Here is a 27,351-nt window from a genome sequence, read left to right on the forward strand (position 1 = left end):
GGTAAGACGAGTTCATCCATCAAGTCTCCCTACGTGCACAGTCTGTCCTCCCTTGTGTTTCCAGGAATTGGGGCCAGACAGGCTCAGTTCTGAGGCCGCTAACCCCACTGGAGGACTGCAGCCCTGAGCTGGGCGTCCTCCGAGCTCCCCCTGCTGGGCCTCCTTCTCCTCGAGGGCCCGTTTCTCCTGGATGCGAGTGCTGATCTCCTCCTGAAACTTGCACATCTGCTCCTGGAGCTCACTGATGAAATTTACCACACACTGGCAGGGACGGAAGACAAATGACAGGTGGCAGAAGACGTGAGATGAGGAGAAGAAAAGAGAAATAAATGAAATCTATGTTTGAGAAGAGAATCAGTCACGGACCTATTTGTTAATCAAGTCAGTACAGAGCAATGGATGTTCTCATCGTGGCAAAATGGAAAAAAAAAAACACCAAAAGAGAAAAGGAATTGCTGAATTTGAGGATGAGAGTACTGGAAAAAACAGGACTGAACAACCCATTACACACCACTGAGGGAACCAAAGTAACTTTCCTAAACAACAACAAATACTTTTTTACATTCATGTAATCTGGTAACTCAATAATTACATTTTGTGGTATAAAATGAGTTGTGGTGGCGACCTCGTGTGTCACAATGCTGGAATAACGTGTTCAAGTGTGGAAATGAAGACGATGCAAGTCTTTCTACCCCTTCCCTCCGCTGGTGCCATGTGACAACTGTCGGGACACCAGGGATACATTCGCTTCAGATTATTCGGGGGTCAGTGGAGACAGCATTGAGGACACAAACATGTCAGTTAAAACTGGACACGGAGGGTTACAGATGGGCTGTATGTTTTGGACCAACTGTCATTTTTAAGCTGTTTTAAAGGCATCTTCTGCCACATGTTAAAGACTCTTTCACGTCCAATAACTCTCGTATTTATAGACAGATGCCTCTACCTTTTCTTTTGCTCCTTTCATTTGCAACAAAAGTATTATGTGCAGTAATTCTGAATATTTTATCTCATACCATCAATACCTGACCACATATTATATAACACATATATAACTACTTGCACCTCTTTTACATATATTCTTATTTTTTAATTCACTGTATTTTTGATTTTTCAAAAACAGACTGAAATAAAAGATAATTTCATCGCTGCTCACTGGGACCTTTCATGCACCTCATGTTCTGCAAAGGTAATAAAAGCCTCTTGAATATTGAACATTTAATCTTGGATTTAAAATGTAATCTTCATAACAATTGCTGCAGCACCGCTATATCATCCCAGAGTTTTATCATCTTCTTTACTGCTCCACTCTCAGTAAGTTCAATCTGCTGCTCCGGTGAAAACGTATTTTAACCAGCGTCGTGAACATGTTACTTTAAGAACAAAAGGTAGATTTCTCAAGATATAAAAAAGTGAAAACAAGCGATATTATCTTGAGATAATAGAATAGTCAACTTGTGATCTTGAGAAGAAGCTCTCAGCTTCCAGATCAATCAACTCATTGTAATTGCATCTGTATCGTTAAAAGGCCTCTTAATGATCGACTAAACTTTGGAAATCTTAGTTTTCATTGGGAGCTGGAACAAGTTGGTACTTTTTGCCAATATTCCTATTTAACTGATAGTTTTGATATTCATTTGATTTTTCACCCTTTCACGGTCTTGTTCATTCTGCCGCACAGAGCATTCTGTGGTCGAGTTTTACTTGGTCAAATTAGCTGCCCCTAAACTTAGAAGCGGGTTTGTTTGATGATCACTACATATGCACTGATAGAAGTATCCCTCTGTGCTTCAAGTCTTACAAGGAAAGTAATCAGGCTTTTCTAAAACATTTGACACAGTGTTAGGTTCTTTTTTTTTGGGAGAAAAACATGCTAAATGGGTCTGAAAACTAAAAGTTGCTGAATGTAGGTGGTGACTGTGTAATTCAAGGAGCAGTCCTTCACCCTGGTCATGTTGATCCAGAAAGAGGAGCTAACACTGTGTGGAAAACCCCGAATATATCATATCCAGTGGCGTGCACGGGGGGTGGGCAGGGGGGCTGTCATCCCCTGCTTGTGGTCCAATTGTTGAAAAACGTATGCTAAAGTGCCCTCAAGTGCCCCCTCGGGAGCCAAAACCATGTTAAAGTGCCCTCTCGCGGACCAAAACTCGCTAAAATGTCCTCTTAGGAGCCAAAACACCTGTTAAAATGCCCTCTACAGTGGCGAGGACGCACTATATATGCCCCTTTTTTTTTTCTTTCCATCACTACCCTTCAAAAAGTCTGTGCACGCCACTGATCATATCATAACAAGTAGTCGACTAATTTCGATGAATATCGACTGCTTGTTGACAAGGAAAACTTTTATTCGGAGGAAGCCTTTAAAATTCTAGCTGAGGAGGATTTTTCACAGGTTTTGTAGTTTGTTTCGTCACACAAACGGCTGCTGGCTGCTACCAGATAATACCAGCCTCTGAAGAGTTGCAAATAGATGGCGGACGCACTTTTAAATCTAAAGTCTTTAAAAGTAAATGCGAATTCCAGCCAAGTTTGGTCTCGACACAAATCATCACCCTACTTTTAGACATTCAGGAACAGAAGCAAGCATGTAACTGATTTATTTAAAAAAAAGTCACAATACACCATCGTGTAAAGTCAAACTAAATTTTAAAAAAAAATCAAACTGAAACCCCTGTTCCTGAAAAGCTGTTTTAGTATTTTAAGGTACGAGTTTGAGTGTGTGCGTGTGTGGTTTCCTGAGGTGAAAGTGTTTGGCCCCCAGGAATGCTCAGAATGGATGTTTGTCATTCCTCCTGCCAGCCAACCGGAGCCTCACAGCTGTTACTAACCGCACACACACACACACAGCTTACAACAACGTAGACCACAGTCAGCTCCCATCTTAACCTGGCGAGAGTAAAACGCCACAGCTCTACGTCGGACATGTTGGATTTTACTTAACAAGATCAGTGAAAACATCTCCTTATGACCTGCAGCTGAAAACACCACAGAGGGGGGAATTATGTTGTTTTGTGGGAGGTGGTGGTGGGGGGGTCTTCAAGCTGAGGGACGCCTGTCCAAGAAAACTACTGCTACTTATTACCTCAACAAATAACGACTCAGGTGGCCTTGAGTCTGAAATCTGATAAAGGGACCACCTTTGTGGGAACAGCTCAGTGGTAAACTCTCCTTTAATGTGCGAGTGAGTTTTAGACCATCTTGAGTTACTTCTAAAAGAATTTGGGGGGGAAACAACAAGGATGGTCAATCTCCTCCATCAGATCAGACACCTTTTTACCAGTTAAACTTTGTCATTAGATAATTATCATGAGATGAGGTGGCCAGTTGTTTAATTTCTAAAATGTGATGCAGTGGATGAGAAAGTCTGAAATCAACTGCTGAGATTACTCTCCTTTTTACTGTCACCAGGTCATAGCATCAGACATCGCCGACGGTTTCATCCCACAGGATTTGCATTTGTGAATCTCCTGCATGTTCACTTTGTCTCGACACTTTGATCTTCCTATCCGTCCTAACCATCTTTCACGTTACCTCTTTCTTCCTTTTCCATCCTCCTTTTTATTCTTTTCCTGCTTCGCTGTCTGCTGATGCTTATCACACTATCCACGTGTGCGCACAGTATGGGCCCCTGCATGTCAAAAATGCTCTATTGTGTTTGTTCGGGCCGGTTTTCCCTCTGATAGCTTTACACACATACAGAGAAATCTCATCTCGAGAGCAGCTTTGGTGTCTGTCGTGCCAGCGGGGAGCAGCTGGGTGTCACAATGAACAAAGTGCACACAGAGAAACTAGTGAAGACAAGCAAAGACTGCTCATCTTGACTTGGCTGGAGCAGATTTGCGTAAGCGTCATTATTTGTGTATTCTGTCAGTTAGAAACACAAGATCTTAGTCTGACTGCTTCTTCTGTCACTGATGTAGAAACACACTGCACAAAGCCTTTCACTCTATATGATCATCTTGACAGGTTGGAAGACAGCTGCTGTGCATCCAGTCTGAAGGGAAAAACATAGTACTGAAGTTTATCATCATCCATTTTGGGAGTATCACCGGATAAAATGCTGAAAGCCCTTTAACATTAACATGAAACACTGTGTGTGGGTGCAATCTGAGAGGCAGAAAACACACAAGCCCACAAATTTCAGACAATATGGACTGAAATGTCAGTTTTTACACAAAAGTATGCGCCTTTGTAGCTGAACACAACTCTATAAAAGGTCAAATACAGCACAGTTTCAGCAGAATGTACTTGGCTCATGTGGCAAATGCATCAGCTGGCTAACACGTAGGATGTAGTGAACACTTTTTAAGGAGGGTATTTTATGTAGTTTGATGTCAGTGTGGCAGGCCATCTGCAGGGTGTTGTTGAAACTGTCTGGAGAGACCGTTTGATGCATTCTGGCTTGTTTCAGAGCTGCAACACATTTCATTGTTACCTCTGCCAGCACATTAGGATGGAGTGGGGGCATGTTTTCACTATCTCTGTTTATTATCTGGGTGACAGATGGTTCAGGACAGCTGGACAGATCCTTCATCACCTGATTAAAGTTTGAATGTTACTGTATCATTTGACTTAGTGCTGGCAAAGAGCTGTGGGAAAGCCCTGCATGTGTGTGATTTGTTGATTGGTTTAGTGGGAAAACCAAACCTGAAAGGTGACAACTGTATCAACAGGCTGCAGTTTTGGTTTCGACAGTTTCTCATAAAAAACAAAAACAGTTTTTCCTTCTGTTATGCTTGGCCCAAAGAACCAGACGATAAACACTCTGAACCCCTTAAAATACACTCTCGCTCTTTCATCACTTTTTCTCTTGCTGAAGTAACTTTGAAGGTATTAGAAACAATCTCCTTCCTCACGATCTGACAGCGTAAGCTTGTTCCTTCTCTTCATTAAATTCACTGTAGTTTATACTTACATTACAGCCTCTTTCACATGGGATACGTAACATTTAGACCTACAGTAATCGGTCACTTCCACTGTAACGTTCGTCAGACGTGCCTGTTAAAGAAAAAGCCCTGTTGCTGCATTAGATTCCCAGTCTGACATCAGCATGCAGTGGTTGTTTAAAACATAATGAAATTGGTGAAAATATCCCTTTTCTACATGTTTAAGCATGTTGAACAGTCAGTGTTGTACTACAATAATAGCTGTTGAGAAAAACTTCCTGTGAGCACATCTTCCCCATACTTTTCAAAGTCTATGTTTAACCATAAAAAAAATCATATCAGTGCAATGATAGCTGCCATCAATGGCAAACGATGGCAGCCAGCACCTTTACACGACAAATACAACAAATTATTCAGTTAGTGTGACCAAAACTGCACTTTTAAATGTATACTGACATGTTAGTCTGACAGAAATCGTACAAAATCAGACTAACACAGACTAACTCTACATAAATACACTTAACCAGACTTAAATGGGCCTGTTTTTGCACAATTTTGTAAAAACTGTAAATATTAATGCAGCTAAATTCCTAATAAAGCTGCTCTTAGCTAAATTCAATTCAATTCAGTTTTATTTATATAGCGCCAAATTACAATTGTCATCTCAAGGCACTTAAATAATTTAGTCCAATTCAAGAAAATTGGAATTTAATTAATTGTAATCATAATCCAATGAAATCCAATTAATTAATTTCAAAATAATCCAATTCATTCATATTGAGCCAATTCAAAAAACAATATCCTAGCTAAGGAAACCAACAGATTGCACCGAAACTTATTGTAAACATGCCAGCTGTAATTGTGACTGAAAATCAGCCCATTCAGACTATGAGTCAACCTGTGGTTGGTTAACCGATTTCCACACTGTTGCGCCGCTCTAATAAAATCCTGCTTTCATAACCACAGTGTCATCTGAAAAATATAAGGTAACTTAGAGACAGCGTCTGTGGAGAGAATTCAGCTATGCGTACATATATGATGAACTCACACGGAGACAGTTGGAAGCAGCAGAATGTCTTGAATGTACCCCTCCCCCCCACACACAGTACACAGTGTCGCAACGTCGGACATACCTCAGTTAATAACTCCCACGCATGTTTACTTTGACAAGTGGTCCAAACAACTAAGTCTAACACTGCTCAGCTCAACCGTACATTTGCAGCCATACTGACTGATATAAAAGAAGAAGCTTTCAACTGTTTTCTCTGGTTCTTTTGGATCAGATTGAGTGAAAGAAAACAACTAAGTGCTGCTAATTTTAGGTAAGACTACAGAGGGGGAAGGTTTGAACAGGAAGAATTCCGCTGAACTGCAACTGCTGTGCATTTCTGTCCCTGCAGCAGTTCAGACTTGTGCTGTGTTGAAAAAGATAAGTTACCAGGTTCAATCTAGTCAGATTACCATCACTAAATGTTACAGGAAAGCACCAGGGGGGAATTTACACAGGTCATAGACCTGTTCAGTTGCCATCAGAGACATAAAAAGCAGTGCATGAGTGAAAGGTGCTTCAGGGGACTAATGGCACACAAACCAATACAGAGCATCTCCGTTCCTCCAATGATTTTTATCCGTCCACTTGACCAGGAAAACAACGTATTTTTGTAAATAAAATGGCAGCAAACTGGAATATGCTAGATATCTTGTGCATTATTATCTACAAATTTGATCAAAATTCATCTCGTAATAATATTATATTTTAAAACTTGTTATTCCTGTAATTACCAGAAGGACCTAAAGTGTGAAAATGTCTGTGAGCTGGTTAGTTGGGTTGTTGGATTACCTGATCAACTAAACACGATGCACAGTCTGATTAAACCAGCTCTCCCAATGCTCCTAACATGACAAACCTATTAAGCTGCTTTGTGATTTAGTTTAAAAACAAAAAGGAGCTTATTTAACTTTACATATTATAGTTGTGTGTTAGGGGGAGCATCCAAAGCCTTTGTGTAATCATTTGTTTTTTCCTTATGATGTTTTTTGTGCGTTAATTAGTTGTTGCCTCCACCGTGAGCAGCTGACAACCTTCAGGCTGATAACAGACATGTGGACAGACCCGGTTAACATCAAACACACATTCCACCAATCACACTCCTCCGTAGTGGGACCATCTGCCACCAACGAACAGGTGAGTCACACCGGCAGGAGATGAGGATAGTTTGTGCCACTTCCTTCATTGCATACACTACATTCTGCACATTAAATGTTGTTTCTGTCAGCCAACTCCTGGGAGAGACGTTAGCTGCCACACAGGAGGTCAAGTGTTTTCTTTCAGCTGTAACCTTTTAAGAAGAGGCTTGAGAAATGCTAGAATTTACACATAAATGGCAACGACATCCACAGAGCATTACATCCCTGTTTAACCTGGAACAGGCAGCTGAAACTCATGTCACAGTGCTGTAAAACATGAACAAAGACCAGGAAGAGTTAAAAGGACGATCTGGCTTATAGTTGTTTTTTTTTTTTAAAACATGCACACATCTGAATATCATTTGACCAAAACTTTTTTCTCAATCTGTCCAAAAATACTAAAAAGGGATTGTTCCATGTACGGGGAAAAAAAAATCTATTTTGGTTGTGGTGGCTAACTGAGACCACAGAAGACAGTGGTGAATGTTGTTAGTGTTCCTTTCTGGCTCTGAGACAGTAAAAGCACAGAAGTCAGACAGATGAATTACATAAACCCTTATAAAGCATGCCTGAAAGTCCCAAAAGCAGACCCGTGCATCCCTAAATAATCCATTTATTGTTTTGAAAGCAGGACAAACATGACAATAGCCACTTTTTTAGCATGCGTGCTAATATATAAACAGGGATAAACCCACCCAAAAGAGCATCAGAGCTGAGAAATATTAAATAAAGAGGAATTAGACTAGTGTATCTGCAGTGCTTTGTGTTTCATGCTCACACCGGCATGGTAAATACTCACAAAACAATGATAACATTTGGATTACATTACAATTTGCTAACATTATGTAAAGTTTCAACGGTTCTCAGTTAGATTCACCTGTCGGGAGTAACCTCCAGTTTCAAAAACACCAAGATAGTGACGTGAAACACAAGGCTTTAAAGCTTGAGCTTACCAAGTAATCAGTTAAATTAGCTGCGTATCTGTTCAGCGGCAGTCTCAACTTCAGAAAATGTAAAAAATGACCTTAAAAACATAATCCACGCAAAGATGTGAAAAGAATAACTAAATGAAATATAGTAATCTTGATCTCATGTTAAGACAACATATGACATGTCGTCCAACACTAAAACCATCAGTTGTGTGTTGTTCAACACTGACGGTGTAGAGCTGGTGTTTTTAGACAGGTAAATTCTGCAGCTTTATGCTTGCACATTGTAATGAATCTTTTTTGTTTTTAAAGGTAAATGCATCAGGGATCTTTGCTTAGCAAATGTTAAATAAAAGAAATACCTTACGTCGTTAATCGCTACGCCAAAGTAAGAAGCAGTTTTTTCTCTCTTTGAATGAGTCGGGCAGCTTGTTGACATCCCATACCTCTGCTTTGTTCTGCTTTGCGTCTGTGGGATCCTGCGGGTGTGTGTTGCTGTGATTCTCCTCCATGCTGACCAGCTTCAGTTTGAGGTAGGACACCTCATCCATCAGATCCAGCTTCTGAGTCTCCAGAGAGGTTCTGCTAATCAGCTCCTGGGAAATAAAAAAAAAACACACTCAGTGGATTGGATGCTATACATGGGAAAACAACACTGGAGCTGCTTTTACAATCCACAGAAAGAGAAAATGTCATACATGCAGATATCCGAGATCAACGCAGTGAGAAGTAAGCAAGCAGGCGACTCCACTCAACACAATGTTCTTCCCACACTAACCGAGCAGTCCGGCTGGGGACCCAGACCCCATGAAGCTAAATATACACACTCACACACACTACAGACGCACTGCTGACTCTATTAATATATCCCTCTGCTTCTTTGGTATGGGAGAGAGAAAAAGAAAGCATGTCTAAAAAAGAAAAAGATAAAGAACATGGACCCGCGTGACATGAAGAATGTTTGGTTCTGACTAACAGCTCTTTACCAACTCTCACTTACTTTCAGATCCTCATCTAAACTGCTTCCAATTCTACTTCTTCTTTTCTGGACTGGAACTTGACTTGTTGTGCATCGACTCTGAAACTTCTAACATCAATCGTCTTGTTCTAATCTAACGAATCTGCCAACATTTTGCACATAAATCACATCCAAGTGGTGCCAAGTGACCTTCATCACTCTTTTTGGTCATTTTATATATAAAAAAAAATATTTATTCCCGATTTATTAAACTACAACAAACAAACACTTACTTTATTCATCCTTAAGAAAACCTAAAGAAAAATGTTAATCAAAAGACATTTCCTTCCATCTGGTGATTCTTACTTCCACTATGCAGGTTTTATGGTTGCCAATTTGTCAGCTTGGCTCATTGTTAATAGGATTACCAATAAAGTTATGAATGGATTTAGTAGTAGTAGGCGTGGCCAAGCTTAGAAGTCATTAAATCTTGATCTGGATCTGTATCCAGTCAGCCTTGGTGAAGGTAAGCATTAGACCGCTGAGTTCGATGTCACTTATTTTAAGAAAATGTGAAATTAATTCACCTGCCTCACTCTTTGGAAAGATTTCAATATGACACTACGTCTTTAAGTTGCACGATCGTATTGTGCAACGATTTTTGAGGTGATCTTCAAGACAAATAGGAACCAAGATCACCACCTTTGTTTTCTCCATTCCCAGACAGATGATACCAATACAACAAAAATGATCATTCATCATCAACAGACTTTGCTTGTGCGATTAGTACAAGTGGTTTGTGGACTTTTCTTCATGATGCATGAATGATTAAAGAGAAAATTAACTCTGCTACTCACTAAACCCTAGTAGCTTCAAATGGCTGCCAGAATTAAACCCAGGTCACTAAAGTTTGCTTACTGGGTAATTTCATCGACGCCTGCCGCTGCAGCACAGCTCATTCACTCCGGTAAGGACGTCCATCTTACTCAAAGTTGTCATCCACGTCGTCAAAATCTGATAAATATCCTGCCATGTTGCACAAAACTATCAGTAGCAAACTTCGTGTGAAGTTAGCCGACTGTCACAGAGAAAGGAGTAAATAAACGGTGCTGCAGCAGCGCACGTCGATGACGTCATCCCAGTAGACGAGTGTGTAAAAAGCCCTCTATAAGCCCCCCGATAGCTACCAATAACACAGCAGCTATGAGCTAACAGTGCAATAGTACGCTTTCATTCATTCGTTCGTTCGTCTTCAAGTATTGGTGAAATAAAGACAAATAATGCCTTATTTAGAGGCTACATCGTTTATGTCCCATTCACTCCGTTATATGGATCTCGAGGAATCTAAATATCTTCCGAAGGACGCCGACTTTCACCAAACTGTTCTCGGTGAGTAGATAAACGTATTTCATGCCAGAAATAAGGTCTAGGTTTAAAAATACCCTTTAATCATACCAGAGGTACGTCCCTCTCTGTCTTTAGGAATGTACTGGAAACTGATCTCATCTGAAAAACCTCCTATTAAACATCTCAAACATCCCGACACACCAAACACTTGCTTCTTTACCGATTGTTTGACCAGATTTAGCTCTTACTGCTTCACATGAATGCATCCATTTGCAGTTGTGACTATGATAATTGTGCACCAACAATCTCAAGATATCAACACAAGGAGACTCAATACATCATACAACAGCCAGTGGAGCACACTTAATGTGACCTGAATGTAATGCAACACAACGTGAAACAAACATCAAAGCCCGCAGCCTGACGACCACATGGGACTATATTTGGCCACATGGATTCTTTGAGCTAAATACAAAAGTCGACATGAACTAACCAGACAAGGCTGAGCACAAGGTTTAGCACAGCTGATGGAAAGCTCACCAGTGTTTCAGAAATAAATGATAAATTATTGGACCAATGCACAAGTCTGAGGATAACAGAAGTTATATCAGTTCATCCTTAATGTGTCAGCCAGGTTGCTTGACTGGAAAAGTCACAATTACTAATCTCATTAAGACGCGTGATATCATCTGCAATGTCTGTGGTAAAAGAAAAAGAAACGCAAAGATCCACCTAAAAACAAAAAACTACAAATACATTTCGTGTTAATGTTTCTTATCCAGATTAAAGCCATAGAAGTCAACTCTCTGATCACAGACAGATGTCAACCCTCCCTGTGTGGCAACAGCATATGGTAACAAATTTAGTCAACACCACGACCGGACAGACAGACAACTAAAACCCTATAATCACTCCAGCTCAGCTTAGCAGCCACACACAACCACTCAAAATCTGCTTCGTTAAAGCAGCTGACTGTCACTTTGCAATCCAACACCGGTGTCACTTTCAGAGGGATAAGCTGCAATCTTTAGAGGCAATTTATCACAGCTCAGCTGCCCGACATTTGCCTTCCCTTAATTAGGAGAGCAACACGTGACAAGTTGTCATCTCCATTAGAGCGTTTCTAGATCTTTTTTTTTAAAAAAAGGAATCGTCTCCAAAATGGAGTTGGGCTAACTGTGACAGACAGGGGAGCCTGAACCTGGAGAAAAGAATGTCATTGATAAAATAACCACCTGGAAATTACCGAACAGTATTCAGAGGCATCTGAGTAGTTAATCCCAGCTCTGATTGCATTTAGTAAAAAAAGAAGCAAAAACATAGATTAATGTGCAAAAGTCTCAATTCTTTATATATTGTTTCTATTTAAATGGTCATAAGCAATCATTTTCCAGACTTTCTGAAAGTTTTTCTTCGGACATTAGCTGCTTTTTCAGTCATTCTCAGTCCACTCTTCCACCTGAATGTGTTGTTTTTTAATCTGACCCCCTTTTCCTCGGCCAAAATTAATCATAACGTACGCATTTGGATTAAATCGTCCTTACATGAAGCTGGAAATAAAAGGGAGTATTATTACGTACATAATCTGAGATTAGTTCCTCATACATTTTTATATGCGTGTCCAATTATGCAAGAAAAATCTATTCAGACGGGGAAAGAAATTCAAAATTAAAGACCGAATTCAAACGGTTCTGATATCAGCATCTTTGGTGCTTTATGTTTGCACTTTGGATTTGTGAACAGGAAGCAGAAATGAGTTCAAATGTAGTCATTAAGTAAACTGCTGGACCATTAAACTCTTACATGATGACCTGGATTGAGAACGTTAAGCTGATACTTTTCTGATGAATGTGTGGAGACATTGAAAGAAAATGACTGTGACTTTACCCACATATGCGTGAGAACGTGTGCTGTGGGTGACACGACACTAATATAACACTGTAAACCATGTAGAGCAGCTTCAGTGACGACCGTGGGACATGCAGTCATGGTATGACTACATATGTGGGTGGATCGCCACTGGCATGAGTTCACTGTACACTGTATGTTTGCGTGTCTGTGTGTGTGCTTACTAAGGACTATTTCACATCACATTAGTTGCTGTATAACTGACAAGCAGCAGTCCTGAAGCGCTGTGCTGCATGGCTGAAGAGGTTTTCTTCTTTCTTTCTTTCTCATTGAATGATTTGGGACATGAGAACACAATTTCTCTGGCTGGAAACTGGGAAAGAAACTGGAATTTATGTAAACATCTTGTGTGGGTTTCTGAATGCTGACGCTCATTTGTGTAGCCTCTGAGGTAACAGAAGCATCTCACTTTGAAGATAAAGGGAAAAAAAGTGATGAAATTTTGACCTATGAATGCTGGTTTCCCAACAAATACTATGCAGTGCAACAAGTCAAGTTAAATTAAGACTTTAACAGTTTCAGGACAGCAAAGTTAACCGTTTGAAAGTCGTCACTTCATAAAGCAGTTCCAGTTTTTTCTGTTTCGAGCACCAAAGCACAACCTCCACCACCCAAACACTGGTGCTACACTGGGACAAACTCTTTGCTGGGTCAGAGCAAAGAACTGCTTCCATCGAGGGCTGGGGCGGGATTACCGACACAAACCAACTAAAATGTTGCCATTGCCATGTTTGCAATTCCAGAACCACGATAGCACTTCGTCTGCCTAATTTAAGAGAGGACAATAGAAAAATTAGGCAGTGGGACAACATGTGCTCAGTGTTTCTCTCATTTTCCTGCTGGTTAGTGTTTGAATTTGGTCAGGCATGTCTGTGAGAGCTTTTAAAACAGTGTTTGCAGCTACATTTATTGACATTTTTAATAGGTATTTTAATAAGGTCAGCAGTTAAAAATCTTAGTTACTCACCAGCTGGCGTTCACAAATACAAGCTGCTGTTAATAAAATAAACGTGTGATATCAAGGCTCTCATTTGCCAGAAAAATGAGACAAACTCTGTATTCTGTTAATTCTTCCTGCACTTTACTGCACCTCAAGTGCAGGGAAGGTCAAACATGTATTGAAGAGATGTTTAAAGTTACGTAATGAGGTTGTGGCTCTCTGGCTGTGGAAAACTGAACAGCTTCTTAGCTAGAATCAACTTAAAAATGACTGTAACACCAGTATTGGAACTGCTTTGGTTAAAAACGGGTAGAAAAGTCCTTCAAAGGGCTGCATTTAGGAGCTGCACCTAGAAAGTTCTATTTTAACAATCAGACTTTGTGCTACATTTAGTTTCAATAAAAAGTGCTACACAAACAAACAGCTTTATAGAGACTAAAAGCAAAACTCGGGAAAAGAAACATTCAAAAGAATACTTTAATGCTCCAAAGAAACTGCAGTTCCAACCCACATCTGAGCCCAAAGCAAAAGATTTGCAACGACGAAACAACAGGCATATAAAAGAATTGCGAAATTATTTAATTCTAGAAAGCTTAACATTAGAAACTCCTCCTGATCTCATTTGTTCAACCAAGGGTTCTAGATTACTTAAGTAATAAAAAATGACTTTAAACCAAAAACTACAATCCGCACAGGAAAAACAAGAGTGAGACATCAGTTATGTGCCACCCTAATGAGGATAAGGCTCTCAGTGAAAGATTTACTGGCTCCACCTCTGGAAACATCTCAGGCACCTGCGTAAATAACTGGGATGGTGCAAATGAATAAGAAGCATGACTGTAAATGCACTAGGACATCTTCTATCTGTGGTCTTTGGGCAGAGGTTTCCAAATCACCCTAAACTGAATACAAGCCCACACAAACAGCATGCAGTCTGCATGCACAAACTGGGATACAGTCGTTTATCATGGACACATCATGTCCCCAATGTGATTAAACCAGGATTATCCTCCTAACAGTGTTGTGATAGGTGTCTCCACACACAGAAGGAGGAGCTGCAGGAGCAGACATGTCGCCACGTTTTAAATCCTTCAGTCATCCTCAGAAAGACTGAGGAGATTTCACGAAAAGACAACAGAATACCAGACCACAGACACAAACAACCGTTATCTGCCTCCACACCCCACCTTCGACTCTCTTTACAAAACATCTCATATCACGTTAGTTATTTGACCAGCGGTCATTAACAGCTATATGGGGGGGGGGGCATGTTTTTCACAAACACACAATCCCAAGCCAGCAAAGCAGCTGCAAATCAGTGCAGCTAAAGCCAGGAAAAGCCTTCAAACAAACAAGTCATGAATCTTGTAATCAAAGCAATCTCGTCAGTCTAAGATGTTGCATACTGAAAAAGCAGCTGTGACCACATGACCAAGAAGCACTTTATTTTTATTCCTTTAACATCTTTTTTCATGTTTTCTACATGATCGGAGACCGTTTTAACTGCTGTGTTATAAAACAGAAACGCATCAGCCCTGGTGGGGCTTTTACTTTCTGAGATGTGGCCTTTTTTATTCTCGGTGTTGACGATAAGGAGGACAAAGAGCCCGTTGAGGAGTCTAAACAGAGGGCTGATTCTGTGGCACTCGGGGTCGTGATCTTTTTCTACCCAGCCTGGCAGAACTGAAGAGTTTACTTCATTGGTGACGTCACGAAAAACAACTGGAACAACTTGAAGACAGTTAGTGATTCTCATGACTTTATACTGGCCGTTAAGAAGAAGTGGGATGTGTTGTCTGCAGTGGGGGGGCAACGTTGACCCAGCAGAAGTAAAGAAATGCGCTTCAACACTGGGATTCCATTCAAATGTGTATTTTAGACATTTCTTCAGAGAATCTTTTTTATGAAATGCAGTTTCTGAGACATTTAAGGATTTTATTTTTATCAGTTTGTGTCTGAAATTATTTCATAAACTATGAATAATGAACTTATTTATCACATATTTTTGCTCAAGTACTTTTGTATGTAGTCTGTGACAAATTACAGCTAGACGACATTTGTTCCAGCGCTCTACATGTGTTCGTTTCTCACTGTTCGCACGTGTAATCCTTACAAATCAGCCAAATTCTCAATAAATCTGCTCTCACTCACATTTATTTCTCTCCACGTTGTCAGAGAGCAAAATGGGTCTAAATTTAGACTGATATAAGCGGTTCATTGAGACTAATTGTTGGGCCGTGATCCATTTGAACGCATTGCTGCTCAGCTCTAACAAATTAATCTTGATTTAATAAGCAGAACATCATCTGAAATAACCACCACCCACTTAAGTTAAAGCAGTGTCCTGCCTGCTACTATTCTGTTTAGAAACAACAGACAATCAATCGTGATGCCAATATTGGCAGTTTTGTTAATTTCAAGTTGCTTAAGTTTCTCCAAAAGGTTGCTACATTTGTCACTAAACAGTTATAAAAATTTGTAAGTCGCTTAGGATAAAAACGTCTGCTAAATACATAAACATAAAAAATAAAAAAATCTCTGACACAGCATCTGCTCAGTGAGCATCACCGATTTCATGTCGGGTGGAGATGTGGGCGGGGCTAGATTACAACAATTTTAAGGCCATTAGAGGGTTTTTTTTCATGGCAAAAACTTTAAAATGCTACATTTGGAGAACTTAAGTGTTCTCAGTGGGTTAATAATTGCTGCAGTGGGACTTTAATATGTTGGGGATCACATTGACACTATTATACAGGTCTCTGAAACTAAAAATTGAGGGATGGAACGTTGTTTTCCAAAACTATATTCACCCATTAGGTGTTTTGATTATGATGGTGTCTAACATGCTGGTCTAGAATTTCCCATAGGTGTTCAATTATTTCAGGTTACTGCGAAGGCCATAGCATATTATTCTCATCCTTTACATACTACCCAATACATGGGGGCACTGTTTTTTTTTCTTCATCATAAGTGGACAAGTGGATCCAAACAATGCCACAAAAATGCACAGGATGACAGCCAGCAGTTTACCTCGGTGTAGATGTAAACAGTTTAGGTTTTTCCTTAAAATTCTCACCTATTGGTTACATCAGCTGCTTAAGCGAGCTGGGACAACACTGCTAGTCGAAAAGGTCTGATTCTTTATCCCAAAAGGTCACCTTAATCAGAAGATTAGTCTAAATTTACCCATAAAACATACTAACATTTAAAAAAAACATTGAGTAATGTTAAGCTTTGACCTGCCTGTGTCACATACACCACCCAACTGAAAAGGGGATATGAGTCAGAGGAGTTCTGCTGTGTCAAGTCAAACTGGGACACTCAATAAAACGCTCCACCACACCTTTATTTATTCATTTACAGTCACAGCTTACACCTCCTCAACGGCTCCTTCACACGGACATCCTGTTTGACAACACTCATACTGAGGTCAGATTAAAATTAAAACCACTACATCAAGTAGCACTTTTGTCAGTCAGCTCATATAATTTTGTTTTTAATTATCATCAAAGTCTTAATAATGTAATTTAGTTGCTAAAATGCTAAACTCCATCTCTCAAACTTTAAATAAAGTGAACACTCAGAAGCAGAGTTGTCATATTACTGATAATAACACTACAATCCTTTAGGGAGGAGATACTTTAAGGATGCAGTTTGAGGGGATTACAACACTTAATCATTGATTGATTGGATTTCTGGCAGGTCTGGTCAAATAGCATTTTTCTGTTTTGAAAGGTTAGGAAATACGAAACGCTGGACCATCTTTAAAGAAAGGAGATAATTAATCGCAGCCCCAACTTTCATGTTCAGTTATTGAACAGAAGAGGCTGGACATCTTTCAGCTTACGCGGACAGGCCCCTGCTTACATATCAGAGCTCCTGAGACCTCATCACTGCCGTCGACTTCTCAGATCGTCTGATCGAGGTCTGCTCATTGTTTCATGCCCTCACTTTAAAACCAGAGGCGATCAAGCTTTTGAGGTTGTGGCGCCCAGACTTTGGAACAGCCTTCCTCAGCAGATCAGGCCAGCTGAAACAGTGGTTCCTTTTAAACGACTACCAAACGTTCATTTTTATAGCTTAGCTTTCCATTTCATTACTTTGAGTTTCTGGTTTACATGTGTTTGCATGTATGGAAGTATGGTTGATTAGGTGTCTGCAAGTTGGAACTTGTGTACCTATCTTTAAGGCTCTTTAGGTTTTTATTCAAACAGTGAAGCACTACCCAGCATATTTCAGATGTCATTCAGCATTAACACACCTAGCTCAGGGTAATGGGTCATTAACAGGCTTCTGCAGAACTTGATGATAAGCTGATGAGGTGATCAATTAATTTGAATCATATGTGATGGAGGGAAGTCCAGTGAGTCCAGGACTGGGAAACACTGTAAGAGAGCGTATTCCTTTTCTGTGGAAAATCTTCGGGTGAGCATTAGTGCTGCTATTGTGAGTACATTAAATCTTTTATTAAGAGACTGTACAGAAAGGCTGAATAAATATAAAATCCGGTTAATATCCTAATGCATCCTATGGTTTTATACACAATCATGCTTGAAATTGTTAATGGAAAGGGTTGGAAAGAGGCTAAATGTTAATCTTAACAGACTAGCCTCATACTAATTTAAGCCAGTTTATAAAGGAGTGAAAATATTAAGTCCACTCAGAAAAGCCTTCAGTGTTGTCTCTTTTTTATGTTCTATGGTGCTGATATAACTTATCCTACAAGCATTTCAACAGAATAAAAGCACTCTCACATCCATAATCATCGACCTTATTGAAGGAAAAGAAAATCAGCCATTAGCCTTCTGGATCAGTAAATGCTTCCATTCGATTTGTTCCAATCTTCTACACGAACTCTACAGCTTATTCAAGCTTTAAAGTTGTTTTCACTGCTTCCCTCCACTATTAACATCTAAAACCTACCACAGTCGTCAGCACAGGACACAGATTGGTGTGAATCTTTGGGACTGAACCACAAACACAAAGCCTGAAGCCTGGTCTGGATTCTTTCGTGATTGTGATCTTGTGAGAATCCAGCTGCCTCGAAAGTTTCATGAGTAAACACTGCGGTGTTGTGCTGTGTGCAGCCCAAATAAAGCTGTTTGTTTTTTCAGTATTTCTGGACATGGTTACCTTTTCTGCTTCTGCTGGTATCACAGCTGACTTTACTCTTGTCAGGGAATATTTCATATGGAGCATAGTTTTAAGTGGCTCCTCATTTGTTCGGTGCACCCACACTGATTTCACACCCACACTGTTCATTCCACTGCTTAAATGGCCAAAAATGAATCAAAACAGGAAGAAAAGCAGGAGACTTGTTCAGATAAACTCACACCAAGTGTTTTTTTAAAAATATATGTCAACATAGCTGTCAGCTTTACAGTTCAACCTCAAGGATAGACGATGTGTTTGGAAGAAGAAAGCACTCCTCGTGGCATTGTTGCCGATTAGTCAGCTGCAGGTCGCTATAGCATCGTTCAGATATTTGATTCAGCAGTTTTTAACATTCTGACATTTTTTTTTATCCAAGTCAAAAGCGTTCAAATGCACAGCTTTAGATTTTCAGATGTGATTTACCTGTTGCAGCATCTCCTCAGTGGAGGCCAGTTTCTGCCGGTGCTCCTCCAAAGAACTCTCCAGGTCTCTGATTTTCTCCCCCTGTGCCTCCACCTGGTCTGTCAGGACGCTCACCTGGTAGGAAACAAAGATAATCAAAGACAATCTCAATCAGGACATGCAGACAGAGTGTTCAATGAATTGATGCGGGAAAAGAAACCCAAGAAACTAAAAATTACACTAAATACCCACAATCATCATGGCATACCTACACTCCACAGCAGCACACATTTACTCAACAGCCTGTCACTCAGGAATGCATTTCACATTTACTATAATCACCCTGACAACACATTCACCCCGTGCCAAAAACACACACACACACACACACACACACTAAAAGTCCTCTTAGATTCCATCAACAGCTGATTCGCTGTAATTTCTCAGATTTTTAGCCCTGCAGCCACATCAGGTTTCACAGCAACTGACTGAGAACAACTTCTCCCCAACCTTTAAGTGCAACATGCATCAAAATCCAGAATACAAAGAAGACATGGACATGTTTCGTTGCTGAGTGAGTGATCCAGCTGACTGCCCTTCCTAACAATGAACCGCAAGCGAGTGAGTAAATGAATGAGCAAGTATGTGAATGAGTTACATCTGAGATCCTGTGTGTGCCGAGCACCAAGAATACGAATGCCACAGTATATCTGCAATGTGTGTGTACATTTCTTTATATCAAAAATTAAGTGAAGACCAAAACAACATGACTGTGATATGTACTGCTGTGGAAAGGAAGTTTAGATGATAGTTTCTTACCTTCTCTGAGCTCCACACACAACTAGAAGTGAGAATTCTCTACTGGGCTACTGGGAAGTTAGCTGCTAACCACAAACTGTGCATCTGCTGGCACAAACACACACACTGAAGAAAGACTACACTTCAATCCTGAAGCAGCGGCAGGTGAAGAGAAAGTAAGCAAAAAACCACATGTCAACAGCCAATTAAATTCACAGTCAGGAAAAAGAAGCCCCGGTCACCTTGGATATCAACCAATCACGGCTGATGTCACATAAGCATAACAAGTAGGCGTGTGCATAAGAGCTGGACGGGGGGTGGGATGTTGATCTTATAATAGCTTTATGGACCAGGGTCGTCCAGGAGGGTGGTGCAATAGTACAAGACATGGAAAAAAAAAAATACAACCACGCACATGGGGTTAGGCGGAGTGTAAAACAAACACTCCTGCAGGCAAAAAGAGCCTGAGGGGCAGCTTGATAACAGCAAATTAAGTATGAGGAATTTAAAGACAGATCGTGGAAGTCACAGCAGTCTGAACTAGCTATTAAACTGATCTGAAAACAGAGACGACCTGTTGGCATCACAGTGCGGAGACGTATAATCATCTGCTTTACCACTGCAGCCTTGATGTTGAAGTCACCAGTGAACTCACGCTCGCACCGATCTGAAGGTGTCCGGGCACGTTTTGTTATGAAACAACACAAAACATCTCAAGTCCCAGGATTACAGACCAGAAGCCGTGATGTTTTTCCAGTGCGGCAAAAATACTTTCACACAAACGCATGGCTCATTTACTCATAGCAGGTATTGAAACTTGAACAGATTTGCTTTTACTTTCGAACAACTATCGTCAAAGGAAAGGGTTATTTGGCTCCTATAAACTGTCTTTAGAAGCACTAAAAGCAGTCAAAGTAAAACAAAAAGAAAAGTTAAAAGCACACTGAGAGCTGAGTGTATCTGTGATTTTTAAACACTGACTTTGCAATGCAGGATCACTTTTAAAATCTGGAGAAAATGTTTATTATGAGTGAAATGAGGGGGAAAAGTCAGCTCTGACCTGTAGCACCAGAGACTCCTTGTCTCCCTCTAGTCGAAGCAGTCGTTCTTGATAGGTTTCATTGTTGGCTGGAGAACAGATGTTCACCTGGACAAACCAAGGACAAAGAAACCGACAGATTAACGTGGAGCTTAAAGACACACAGGAGGTGTAAAACAGGTGCATCGGATCAATCGATTCAGTCTTATTTTATGGTTGTCAGAACTGGGACTTTTCTGTACGACCCCTGTCATTCAGAGGACTTTCATACAGCTGTGATTTTATTTTTACTTTTGGGGCTTCACTCTTTCTTTCAAAGTGTTAAACAGCCACTTATGGAGTGGACTCCCACTGACCATCCTGTTACCATCAACTGAATAAATAAACAAGAGTGAGAATATTGAAGATTCAACCTTTAAAAAACTGTGTCCCAATAATCTTCTTTTTACTCAACGTTCAGGGTTATTTTGGGAAAGACTGTCGACTCCGGCGTCAGGAGCTCCTTCACCACCCTTTTTCTCTTTTTTAACATTACAAAGCACATGATACAGACTTACTAAACATCATCTGAGTCCCATTTATCTAGAAATAGCCCCACACTGTCACTGAAGCTTGTAAAAAAAAAAAAAAAAGTCACTTTCACACCATCACTCCATTTCCATCCAGTCAAAGAAAACATCCCTCATGTAAACAGATAAGGATATATTTCTGAAGTCTCAGTGGGAGAATCGGCTGTGTCAGGCTCTGTCAAAAAGGAAAAATGCTTTCTAATAGAAAATGCACAGTAAAGAGAGATTTCCTCTTGGACTGGAGCTTTTGCCACTTTCTTTTTAATTCCCTGCAGCTATTGAGGCAAATTATATGTTCAAATACTCAGGAAGTGACAATGAAAGTCACGCAGAGCAATTTCAAATGAACAGTTGTCTGAATAGTTTCCATCTCTCTGTAAAGAGCCAGATTATGCCATTTTTGAATGTCTGTGTCTAAAGCTCCTGACTTCTGGACTCTTTCTGTTCACTAAGATGCTCTTAGTGCTGGACACATTGTTTTTCTGCTTCTCTCAGCTTTAAACCTGAGAAAAACCCTTCACATTTCTAGTTTGCAACTCTAGCAAACTACACACAAGACTACAAATGTTCATGGTCTGCAGTAGCTAAGATTAGCCTTTCCTTTAAGCTGAAGTGCGAACACATCACTCTCTAAACCAGATGCATTAAATGTACAGAACATGACATCCTTTTCCATGCCAAATAAGCACAGTGAAGGAAATTTGTGTACAGAGTTATTTTCATGCTCCAAAGAAAAACTAAATAAGCTCGAAAGGTACACAAATATGATGCATCATAAATACAGAAAATAGACATTAACCAGGGATCAGAAAATGATCACTCAACACCGTTTTCCCTCAGCCGTAAGAACTATTTGCTTTACATTTCCTGCAGCAGGCAGGTACCTGCACATCATTAAGAGGCAGAAAACATTAAGTTAGCAACATGCGGGTGAATATAATTAAATAAGTCCCTCAGGAGTTTAAACTGTGGAAGCACTCCAAATCAGAGGTGAGGTTGCTTCACGTTAGCTGGACGTGTAAAAGGGGAAATGTTGGCAAACATGTTCGCTATACTGACTTCATACTTCAGGTGATAATAAGTCAAAGCAGGTTTTTGCTGCTGGCCCTAAATGAACAAAAACACCCACAACAGCATTTATGGGGGACAATCATTTGCTCCCCCCGATAATCCATTCCACAACATATCTTAAATATGCTTGAAAGTCTGGGAGAGAATAGAAAACCTGGTGCCTGAAATATCCATCTAGTGCAATGTAGATATAACTGTTTCTTGCAAGAAGATGGACATTTCTGCTATCGCCGCTATGACCCAGTTTTAAAAGGAATGTAAACATCTCTGCTTCAAGCTTTTATCTTAATCTCTTATCAGATGCTGCATAAAGATCAACTGTGGGAACGGCAGGACAAGCTTCAAGTCCAAGATTGCCTCTACACAGTATAGCAAAACTTACAAACCAGCTCTGTTCTCGTTTATTAAGAACACGGACAGATCATTAAGAATTGCACTCTGATTTTAAGGCCTTTTTGTCTGAGAGCTGAGGATGTACACAGACTGGGCCACCTGGTGTGACCATATGGATGCACTAAACCTATTATCAGACTGTAAACTGAGTGCTGAAAAACGGGACCAGAAACTCTCAGACCGTCTTCCTTTCTTCAGACTTTCTAAAAGTCTCGCTAACTCAAAATTTAGGCTTGCATTTATGTTAGAGCATGACTTCTGGAATGTCATTCCAGTGGGAAATCTGCTGTAATCAGATTTTTCCATCAGACTGCAGAGAAACACGGCCATTTCAAAGTGGTGAAACAGCACTTGAATGGGCTGATAAAGGAAACCAGGGCAGTCTGTTTCTATCCGTCTGTCATCGCTTTGAGGAGTTTCTGAGAATGGAGGGAAGGAGATGGAGTGAAAGGAGGAAAGTTAGGGTGAACAATGCAAACTTGTTGTAGATCCTGTCATTTCTTAATAACTCCCTGAAATTAGCTGGTATCTAAGCTGTAAATGCTTAGGGTATTTCCATTGAAATCTTACAGAACTTGCTCCTAACAAAGGGAACTCCTACTGTGGACGTATGTGTCATTTCCTGTGGTGACCAACTATAATGACTCACTTTATTTTACGAGCCCTTTCTCTGAAAATTAGGTGGAAATGCTTTTAGAAACATGCTTCAGTCTAAACCTAAACCTAAACAAGGGAACATGCTGCATTACCATAACAGATGAATCATTACTAAATATTTAGTGGAGGTCATGAAGGATTAAACATCTTACTCCAAGTATGTCTAGGAAGAACTAAGACTAGTTTCTGAGCAGTTTTTCTATATGTATAATGTCTTTGCTCGCTCTAAAAAAAAAAACCACAGCTGTGGTAGCGTGAGCATTGAACTTTTATTAAAAATCAAACATGCCTGTGAAACCAACAAAGGTGGTGTGCCGTATTTTCACTGAATGCAAGATTGACATAGAATGAGATTAAATGTGATGGATTGCAGGTGTAAGTTCTGTAATCATGCACAAACAAACTAATTATAAACGAGACTAAAAAGAACTGAAACCGTCAGACTGCAAATGCATCTGCAAGATCCTCCAACAAAAGCAGAGCAGCCAGACTTAATGAATAGCTGTGGCTAATTATCACAAGTTTACTAAAAAAAATAATAAAGCACAAATAGTCCCCTTGGCTCTACCCCAAGGTGCTCCTTTTCTTTTAGGGATCAAGGAGTTGTCCCCTGTAGTGTTTCAACCAGGACTTTGGGGGCCATTTGGTTGACTAACTGACCATCACTCCTTTAAAGGGGCACTCTACCTCTGCAGAACGGACGTGTAGAGCCAAAATTAGGACTGGGACGAGGCCCAACTGTGGTTGACTTTGGTCCATACAATCATTTACATATAGTGTGGGAATGGTGTGTGTAAAGCTGTTATGTTCAGTTCTACCTCGCCTGATTGTTCCTTACCCTTTGATCATAAAGGGCTCGACTTGCTCTGTGATAATGTGCACATGTGGTTTACCATTTGTGTGGGTAAACGTGCACGTCAGAGGAGCGGGTGGGACTCCTACAGTACAGTTTAATGATCCCAGTGTCTAAGAATCTATGACAACATGCAGCACACCACCTACTTTTAATGATTTCAATAAAAAATGTGTCATTGCTCTGCTCCAAAGTGTCCTGTATTTTACTTCTGTACGAAACACCCATTTATACTTTCACTTAAACTCAAAGTGAGGTCACATCCAAAACCAGATTTAATAATTTTGTGTTTAAATTTTTACCTTTTTGCTCCTAAAACAACAGCAGTGTGTGTTTATTAGATGCTGCACTGCAGCGGTGTGTGCAACACATTAGCGGAGGCAGTCTCTAGTCACACCATTGTGTCTCTAAATCCAATTTAAAGGCTGGTCCAATTCAATTTTATGTCTGCACAGCTTGACAGTCCACAGCCCCAGAGAGTGTGGGAAGGGAATCTGAAGGTGATTCAGTGGCATTCAGGATTAATTGATTGTCTTTAGAATGTAGCATGTTCTCCCCATAATTAATCACAGAGCACTGTGGCGTGCTATAAACAGGATAACTAATGATACACACAGATGTTCACTGTTCTAACTTATCATTCATGAAAACCACAAGACAAACACAGACGTGTGTGAGCAGTATGTGATAACTAGTTTACGCAGACTTCTTTTACAGGAAATGGAGGTGAAACCACTGAATACAGGCTGCATTTACAGCAATGCAAATGAAAAATGGAACAATTCCCTGAATAACTTCCACCAGGTTTGGGAAATTTAGTTCTGGATTTTTTCTGTATATTCCAAACTCCAGCTTCGTTGCCCGTTTCCACAGACGAGGTTCATGTAAAATAATGGCATTTGTTTGTAATGCTGCATTCATTTTATGAATTGGAAAAGATTGATTTCAACCATAAAGGAAAGCTATACAAGTTAACTCTGCCAGAAGCAAAATGTACAAACAAACACACTTGAATTTCTCTGTTTTTAAAGGACATGAACATGACTTGAACATGAGTTTCCACACAGTCTTACACAAATAAATAACCTCATGATCGAGTTGAGGTGTAAAGATTAGCAAAAGTTATGCCACTTTGAGTTCTAAGGTTTTTACATATCGGAGCATTAAAAAATCCTCCCTAACAGATGTTAGAATGAGGTAAATACAACCTCAGATGAACAGAACAGCGACACTGTGTCCTTATTTCATGAACAAAAACTACGACAAAATGTAGAAACAAGCTTTAGCTGTGGGACAGATGGCCTCACATTTGACTCTAGAATACTTTGGTATCCAGAGGAGTTCATGGTGGACTCAATGACTGCAAGGTGCCCAGGTCCTGTGGCTGCAGAACAAGCCCACATCATCAGCCCTCCACCACCGTGCTTGACAGCTGGTATGAGGTGTTTGTGCTGATATGCTGTGTTTGGTTTCCTCCAAACGTGCTGCTGTGCATGATGAGCAAACATCTCCACTTTGGTCTGGTCTGTCCAAAGGACATTATTCCAGAAGTCTTGTGCTTTGTTCTCATGAATTATGAAGTCATGTGCTGCTGTATTTAGCCAATTCCAGGACCTGTTTAAAGACCACATGATTATTTTTATTATGGTTTGACACGTAACACATTAGGATTTAAAGACGTTGTGCTGAGTTATCTCAGCTTCAACACATTCAACAAAGTAAACTACGGTCCATCGATGATGCAACTGCCTTTTTCGTGTCCACTCAATTTTCTTCCACGAACTTATCTTTGTAGTTTATATTGCAATCCCTGGCGTAGGGAGAACAAACTCGCCTTTTCACATTAAAGATCATCATTCCACTTGGATTTTAAAGTGTTTATTTATATGAAAGTAATATTAGTTTGAAGAAACTAATATTTTTGTACCAACAAATCTTACTGAGAAGTGCTGTACATGCAAAGTCCTTTAAGCTGCTCTTATAATTTAATGATTTATGCTTTTCGTAAGCATAATAAAGACACGCGTCCATAATATGATTGTGTCAAGAAATGCACGACCAGTGATAAGTGGATCACACACAAACATACAGGCACTTTATGACTGTTAATCTGCATGTTTAATCGTGCAGTACGACAACCACGAATCACAGAGCTGGTTTTTTTTGTTTTTGTTTACATATTCTCTGCTGCTTCATGTTAATCATAAGAAAATACTCCTTAAAGCAACACTAGAGAAGTTTGTGAACCTTCAAACTATGTGTTTCTGACTAGTTTTCAAGTAAATTCACTTTTGTTTTGAACATTTCTGGGCCTGAAACTGACCTAGCACCCGGGGACGGAACCACTGCAGGTCATTGCTTTGGTTTCCAGCCCTGAACCGCATAGTTTTGTTTTACGATCGCTTGACATTTTTGTTGGTTATTGAAGGGGTCTTTATGGCCTCTTCATCAAGACAACTAACTCATGTGTATGACTGTACATGTGCAGAACTCACTCAGATTTGTTTTTATGACAAATTATACTGGTGCTTTCTATTTCTATCAAGTTAGAGGCACTAAATCCATCCACTGAATCAGAAGAGCTCAGCCATAAAACACTCAGAGATGTCTTTAAGAACTTCACTCTATTAATCTGATGTGTCAGCATACGTCCAATCTTTGAGTCCTTGCTGGAAACGGCACCAAATCTGCTCCGCAGGCTCCAAAAATTAGATATTGGGGAAACGGAAATGTAGCAAAAGATGACTGATGGAGGAAGATTTTGGTAATAACTAAGTGGGTCAATTTAGAGACAGAAAGTGCTGCCTGCAGCAGAATAAGTGTTTTTTTTTTTAAAACAGAAAGACTTTCAGGGACATGAGCACTGTAAGCAGCAAGAAAGAAAACAGCAAAACCTTTAACCAAACATCAGATTTGTTGTTCTGATCTAATCCATGTGAAGCATAATTTGACTTATTTCCTACCGGTGCTTTTTCTGAGGACTGCTAATATCCACAACTGTTGGTGGATGTTGGATGAAAGGTCAGTTTAAAAGACATTTAATAAAAAGACAGCAGCAGACTTCGGACACTTGATATCAACAAAACTCTGATTGCACGAAATAACATTGCAACACGCAGTTCAAACTTAAGAGTCTTATTCTTCTATCAGTTAGCTTTGACCACAGATGAACTCTTGCATCTCTGATTAAATCCTGCAGTATCAGCCACTGTTTTGTTAACAACCATCAGCTGATGGATAATGCATCTAATCTGATA

At 40.0% G+C, this 27,351-nt stretch overlaps 1 protein-coding gene across 4 annotated transcripts in view; it reads right to left on the reverse strand.

Moving 5' to 3' along the window:
- ppfibp2b (PPFIA binding protein 2b) overlaps nt 1-27,351 on the reverse strand; it is a 93,864-nt gene that overhangs the window by 23,647 nt on the left and 42,866 nt on the right. For all 4 annotated transcript variants that reach the window (XM_072386615.1, XM_072386616.1, XM_072386618.1 and 1 more), the window contains 4 exons: nt 20,573-20,659; nt 18,736-18,849; nt 8,452-8,601; nt 34-261 (listed from right to left, as the gene is read on the reverse strand). In XM_072386615.1, the coding sequence (XP_072242716.1) occupies nt 34-261; nt 8,452-8,601; nt 18,736-18,849; nt 20,573-20,659 (579 nt within the window). The remainder of the gene's footprint in view (nt 1-33; nt 262-8,451; nt 8,602-18,735; nt 18,850-20,572; nt 20,660-27,351) is intronic.

This window comes from Leuresthes tenuis, unplaced genomic scaffold (genome assembly GCF_036924035.1).
Source record: "Leuresthes tenuis unplaced genomic scaffold, fLeuTen1.0.hap1 SCAF_5, whole genome shotgun sequence".
In the NCBI taxonomy this organism is placed as follows: Eukaryota; Metazoa; Chordata; class Actinopteri; order Atheriniformes; family Atherinopsidae; genus Leuresthes; species Leuresthes tenuis.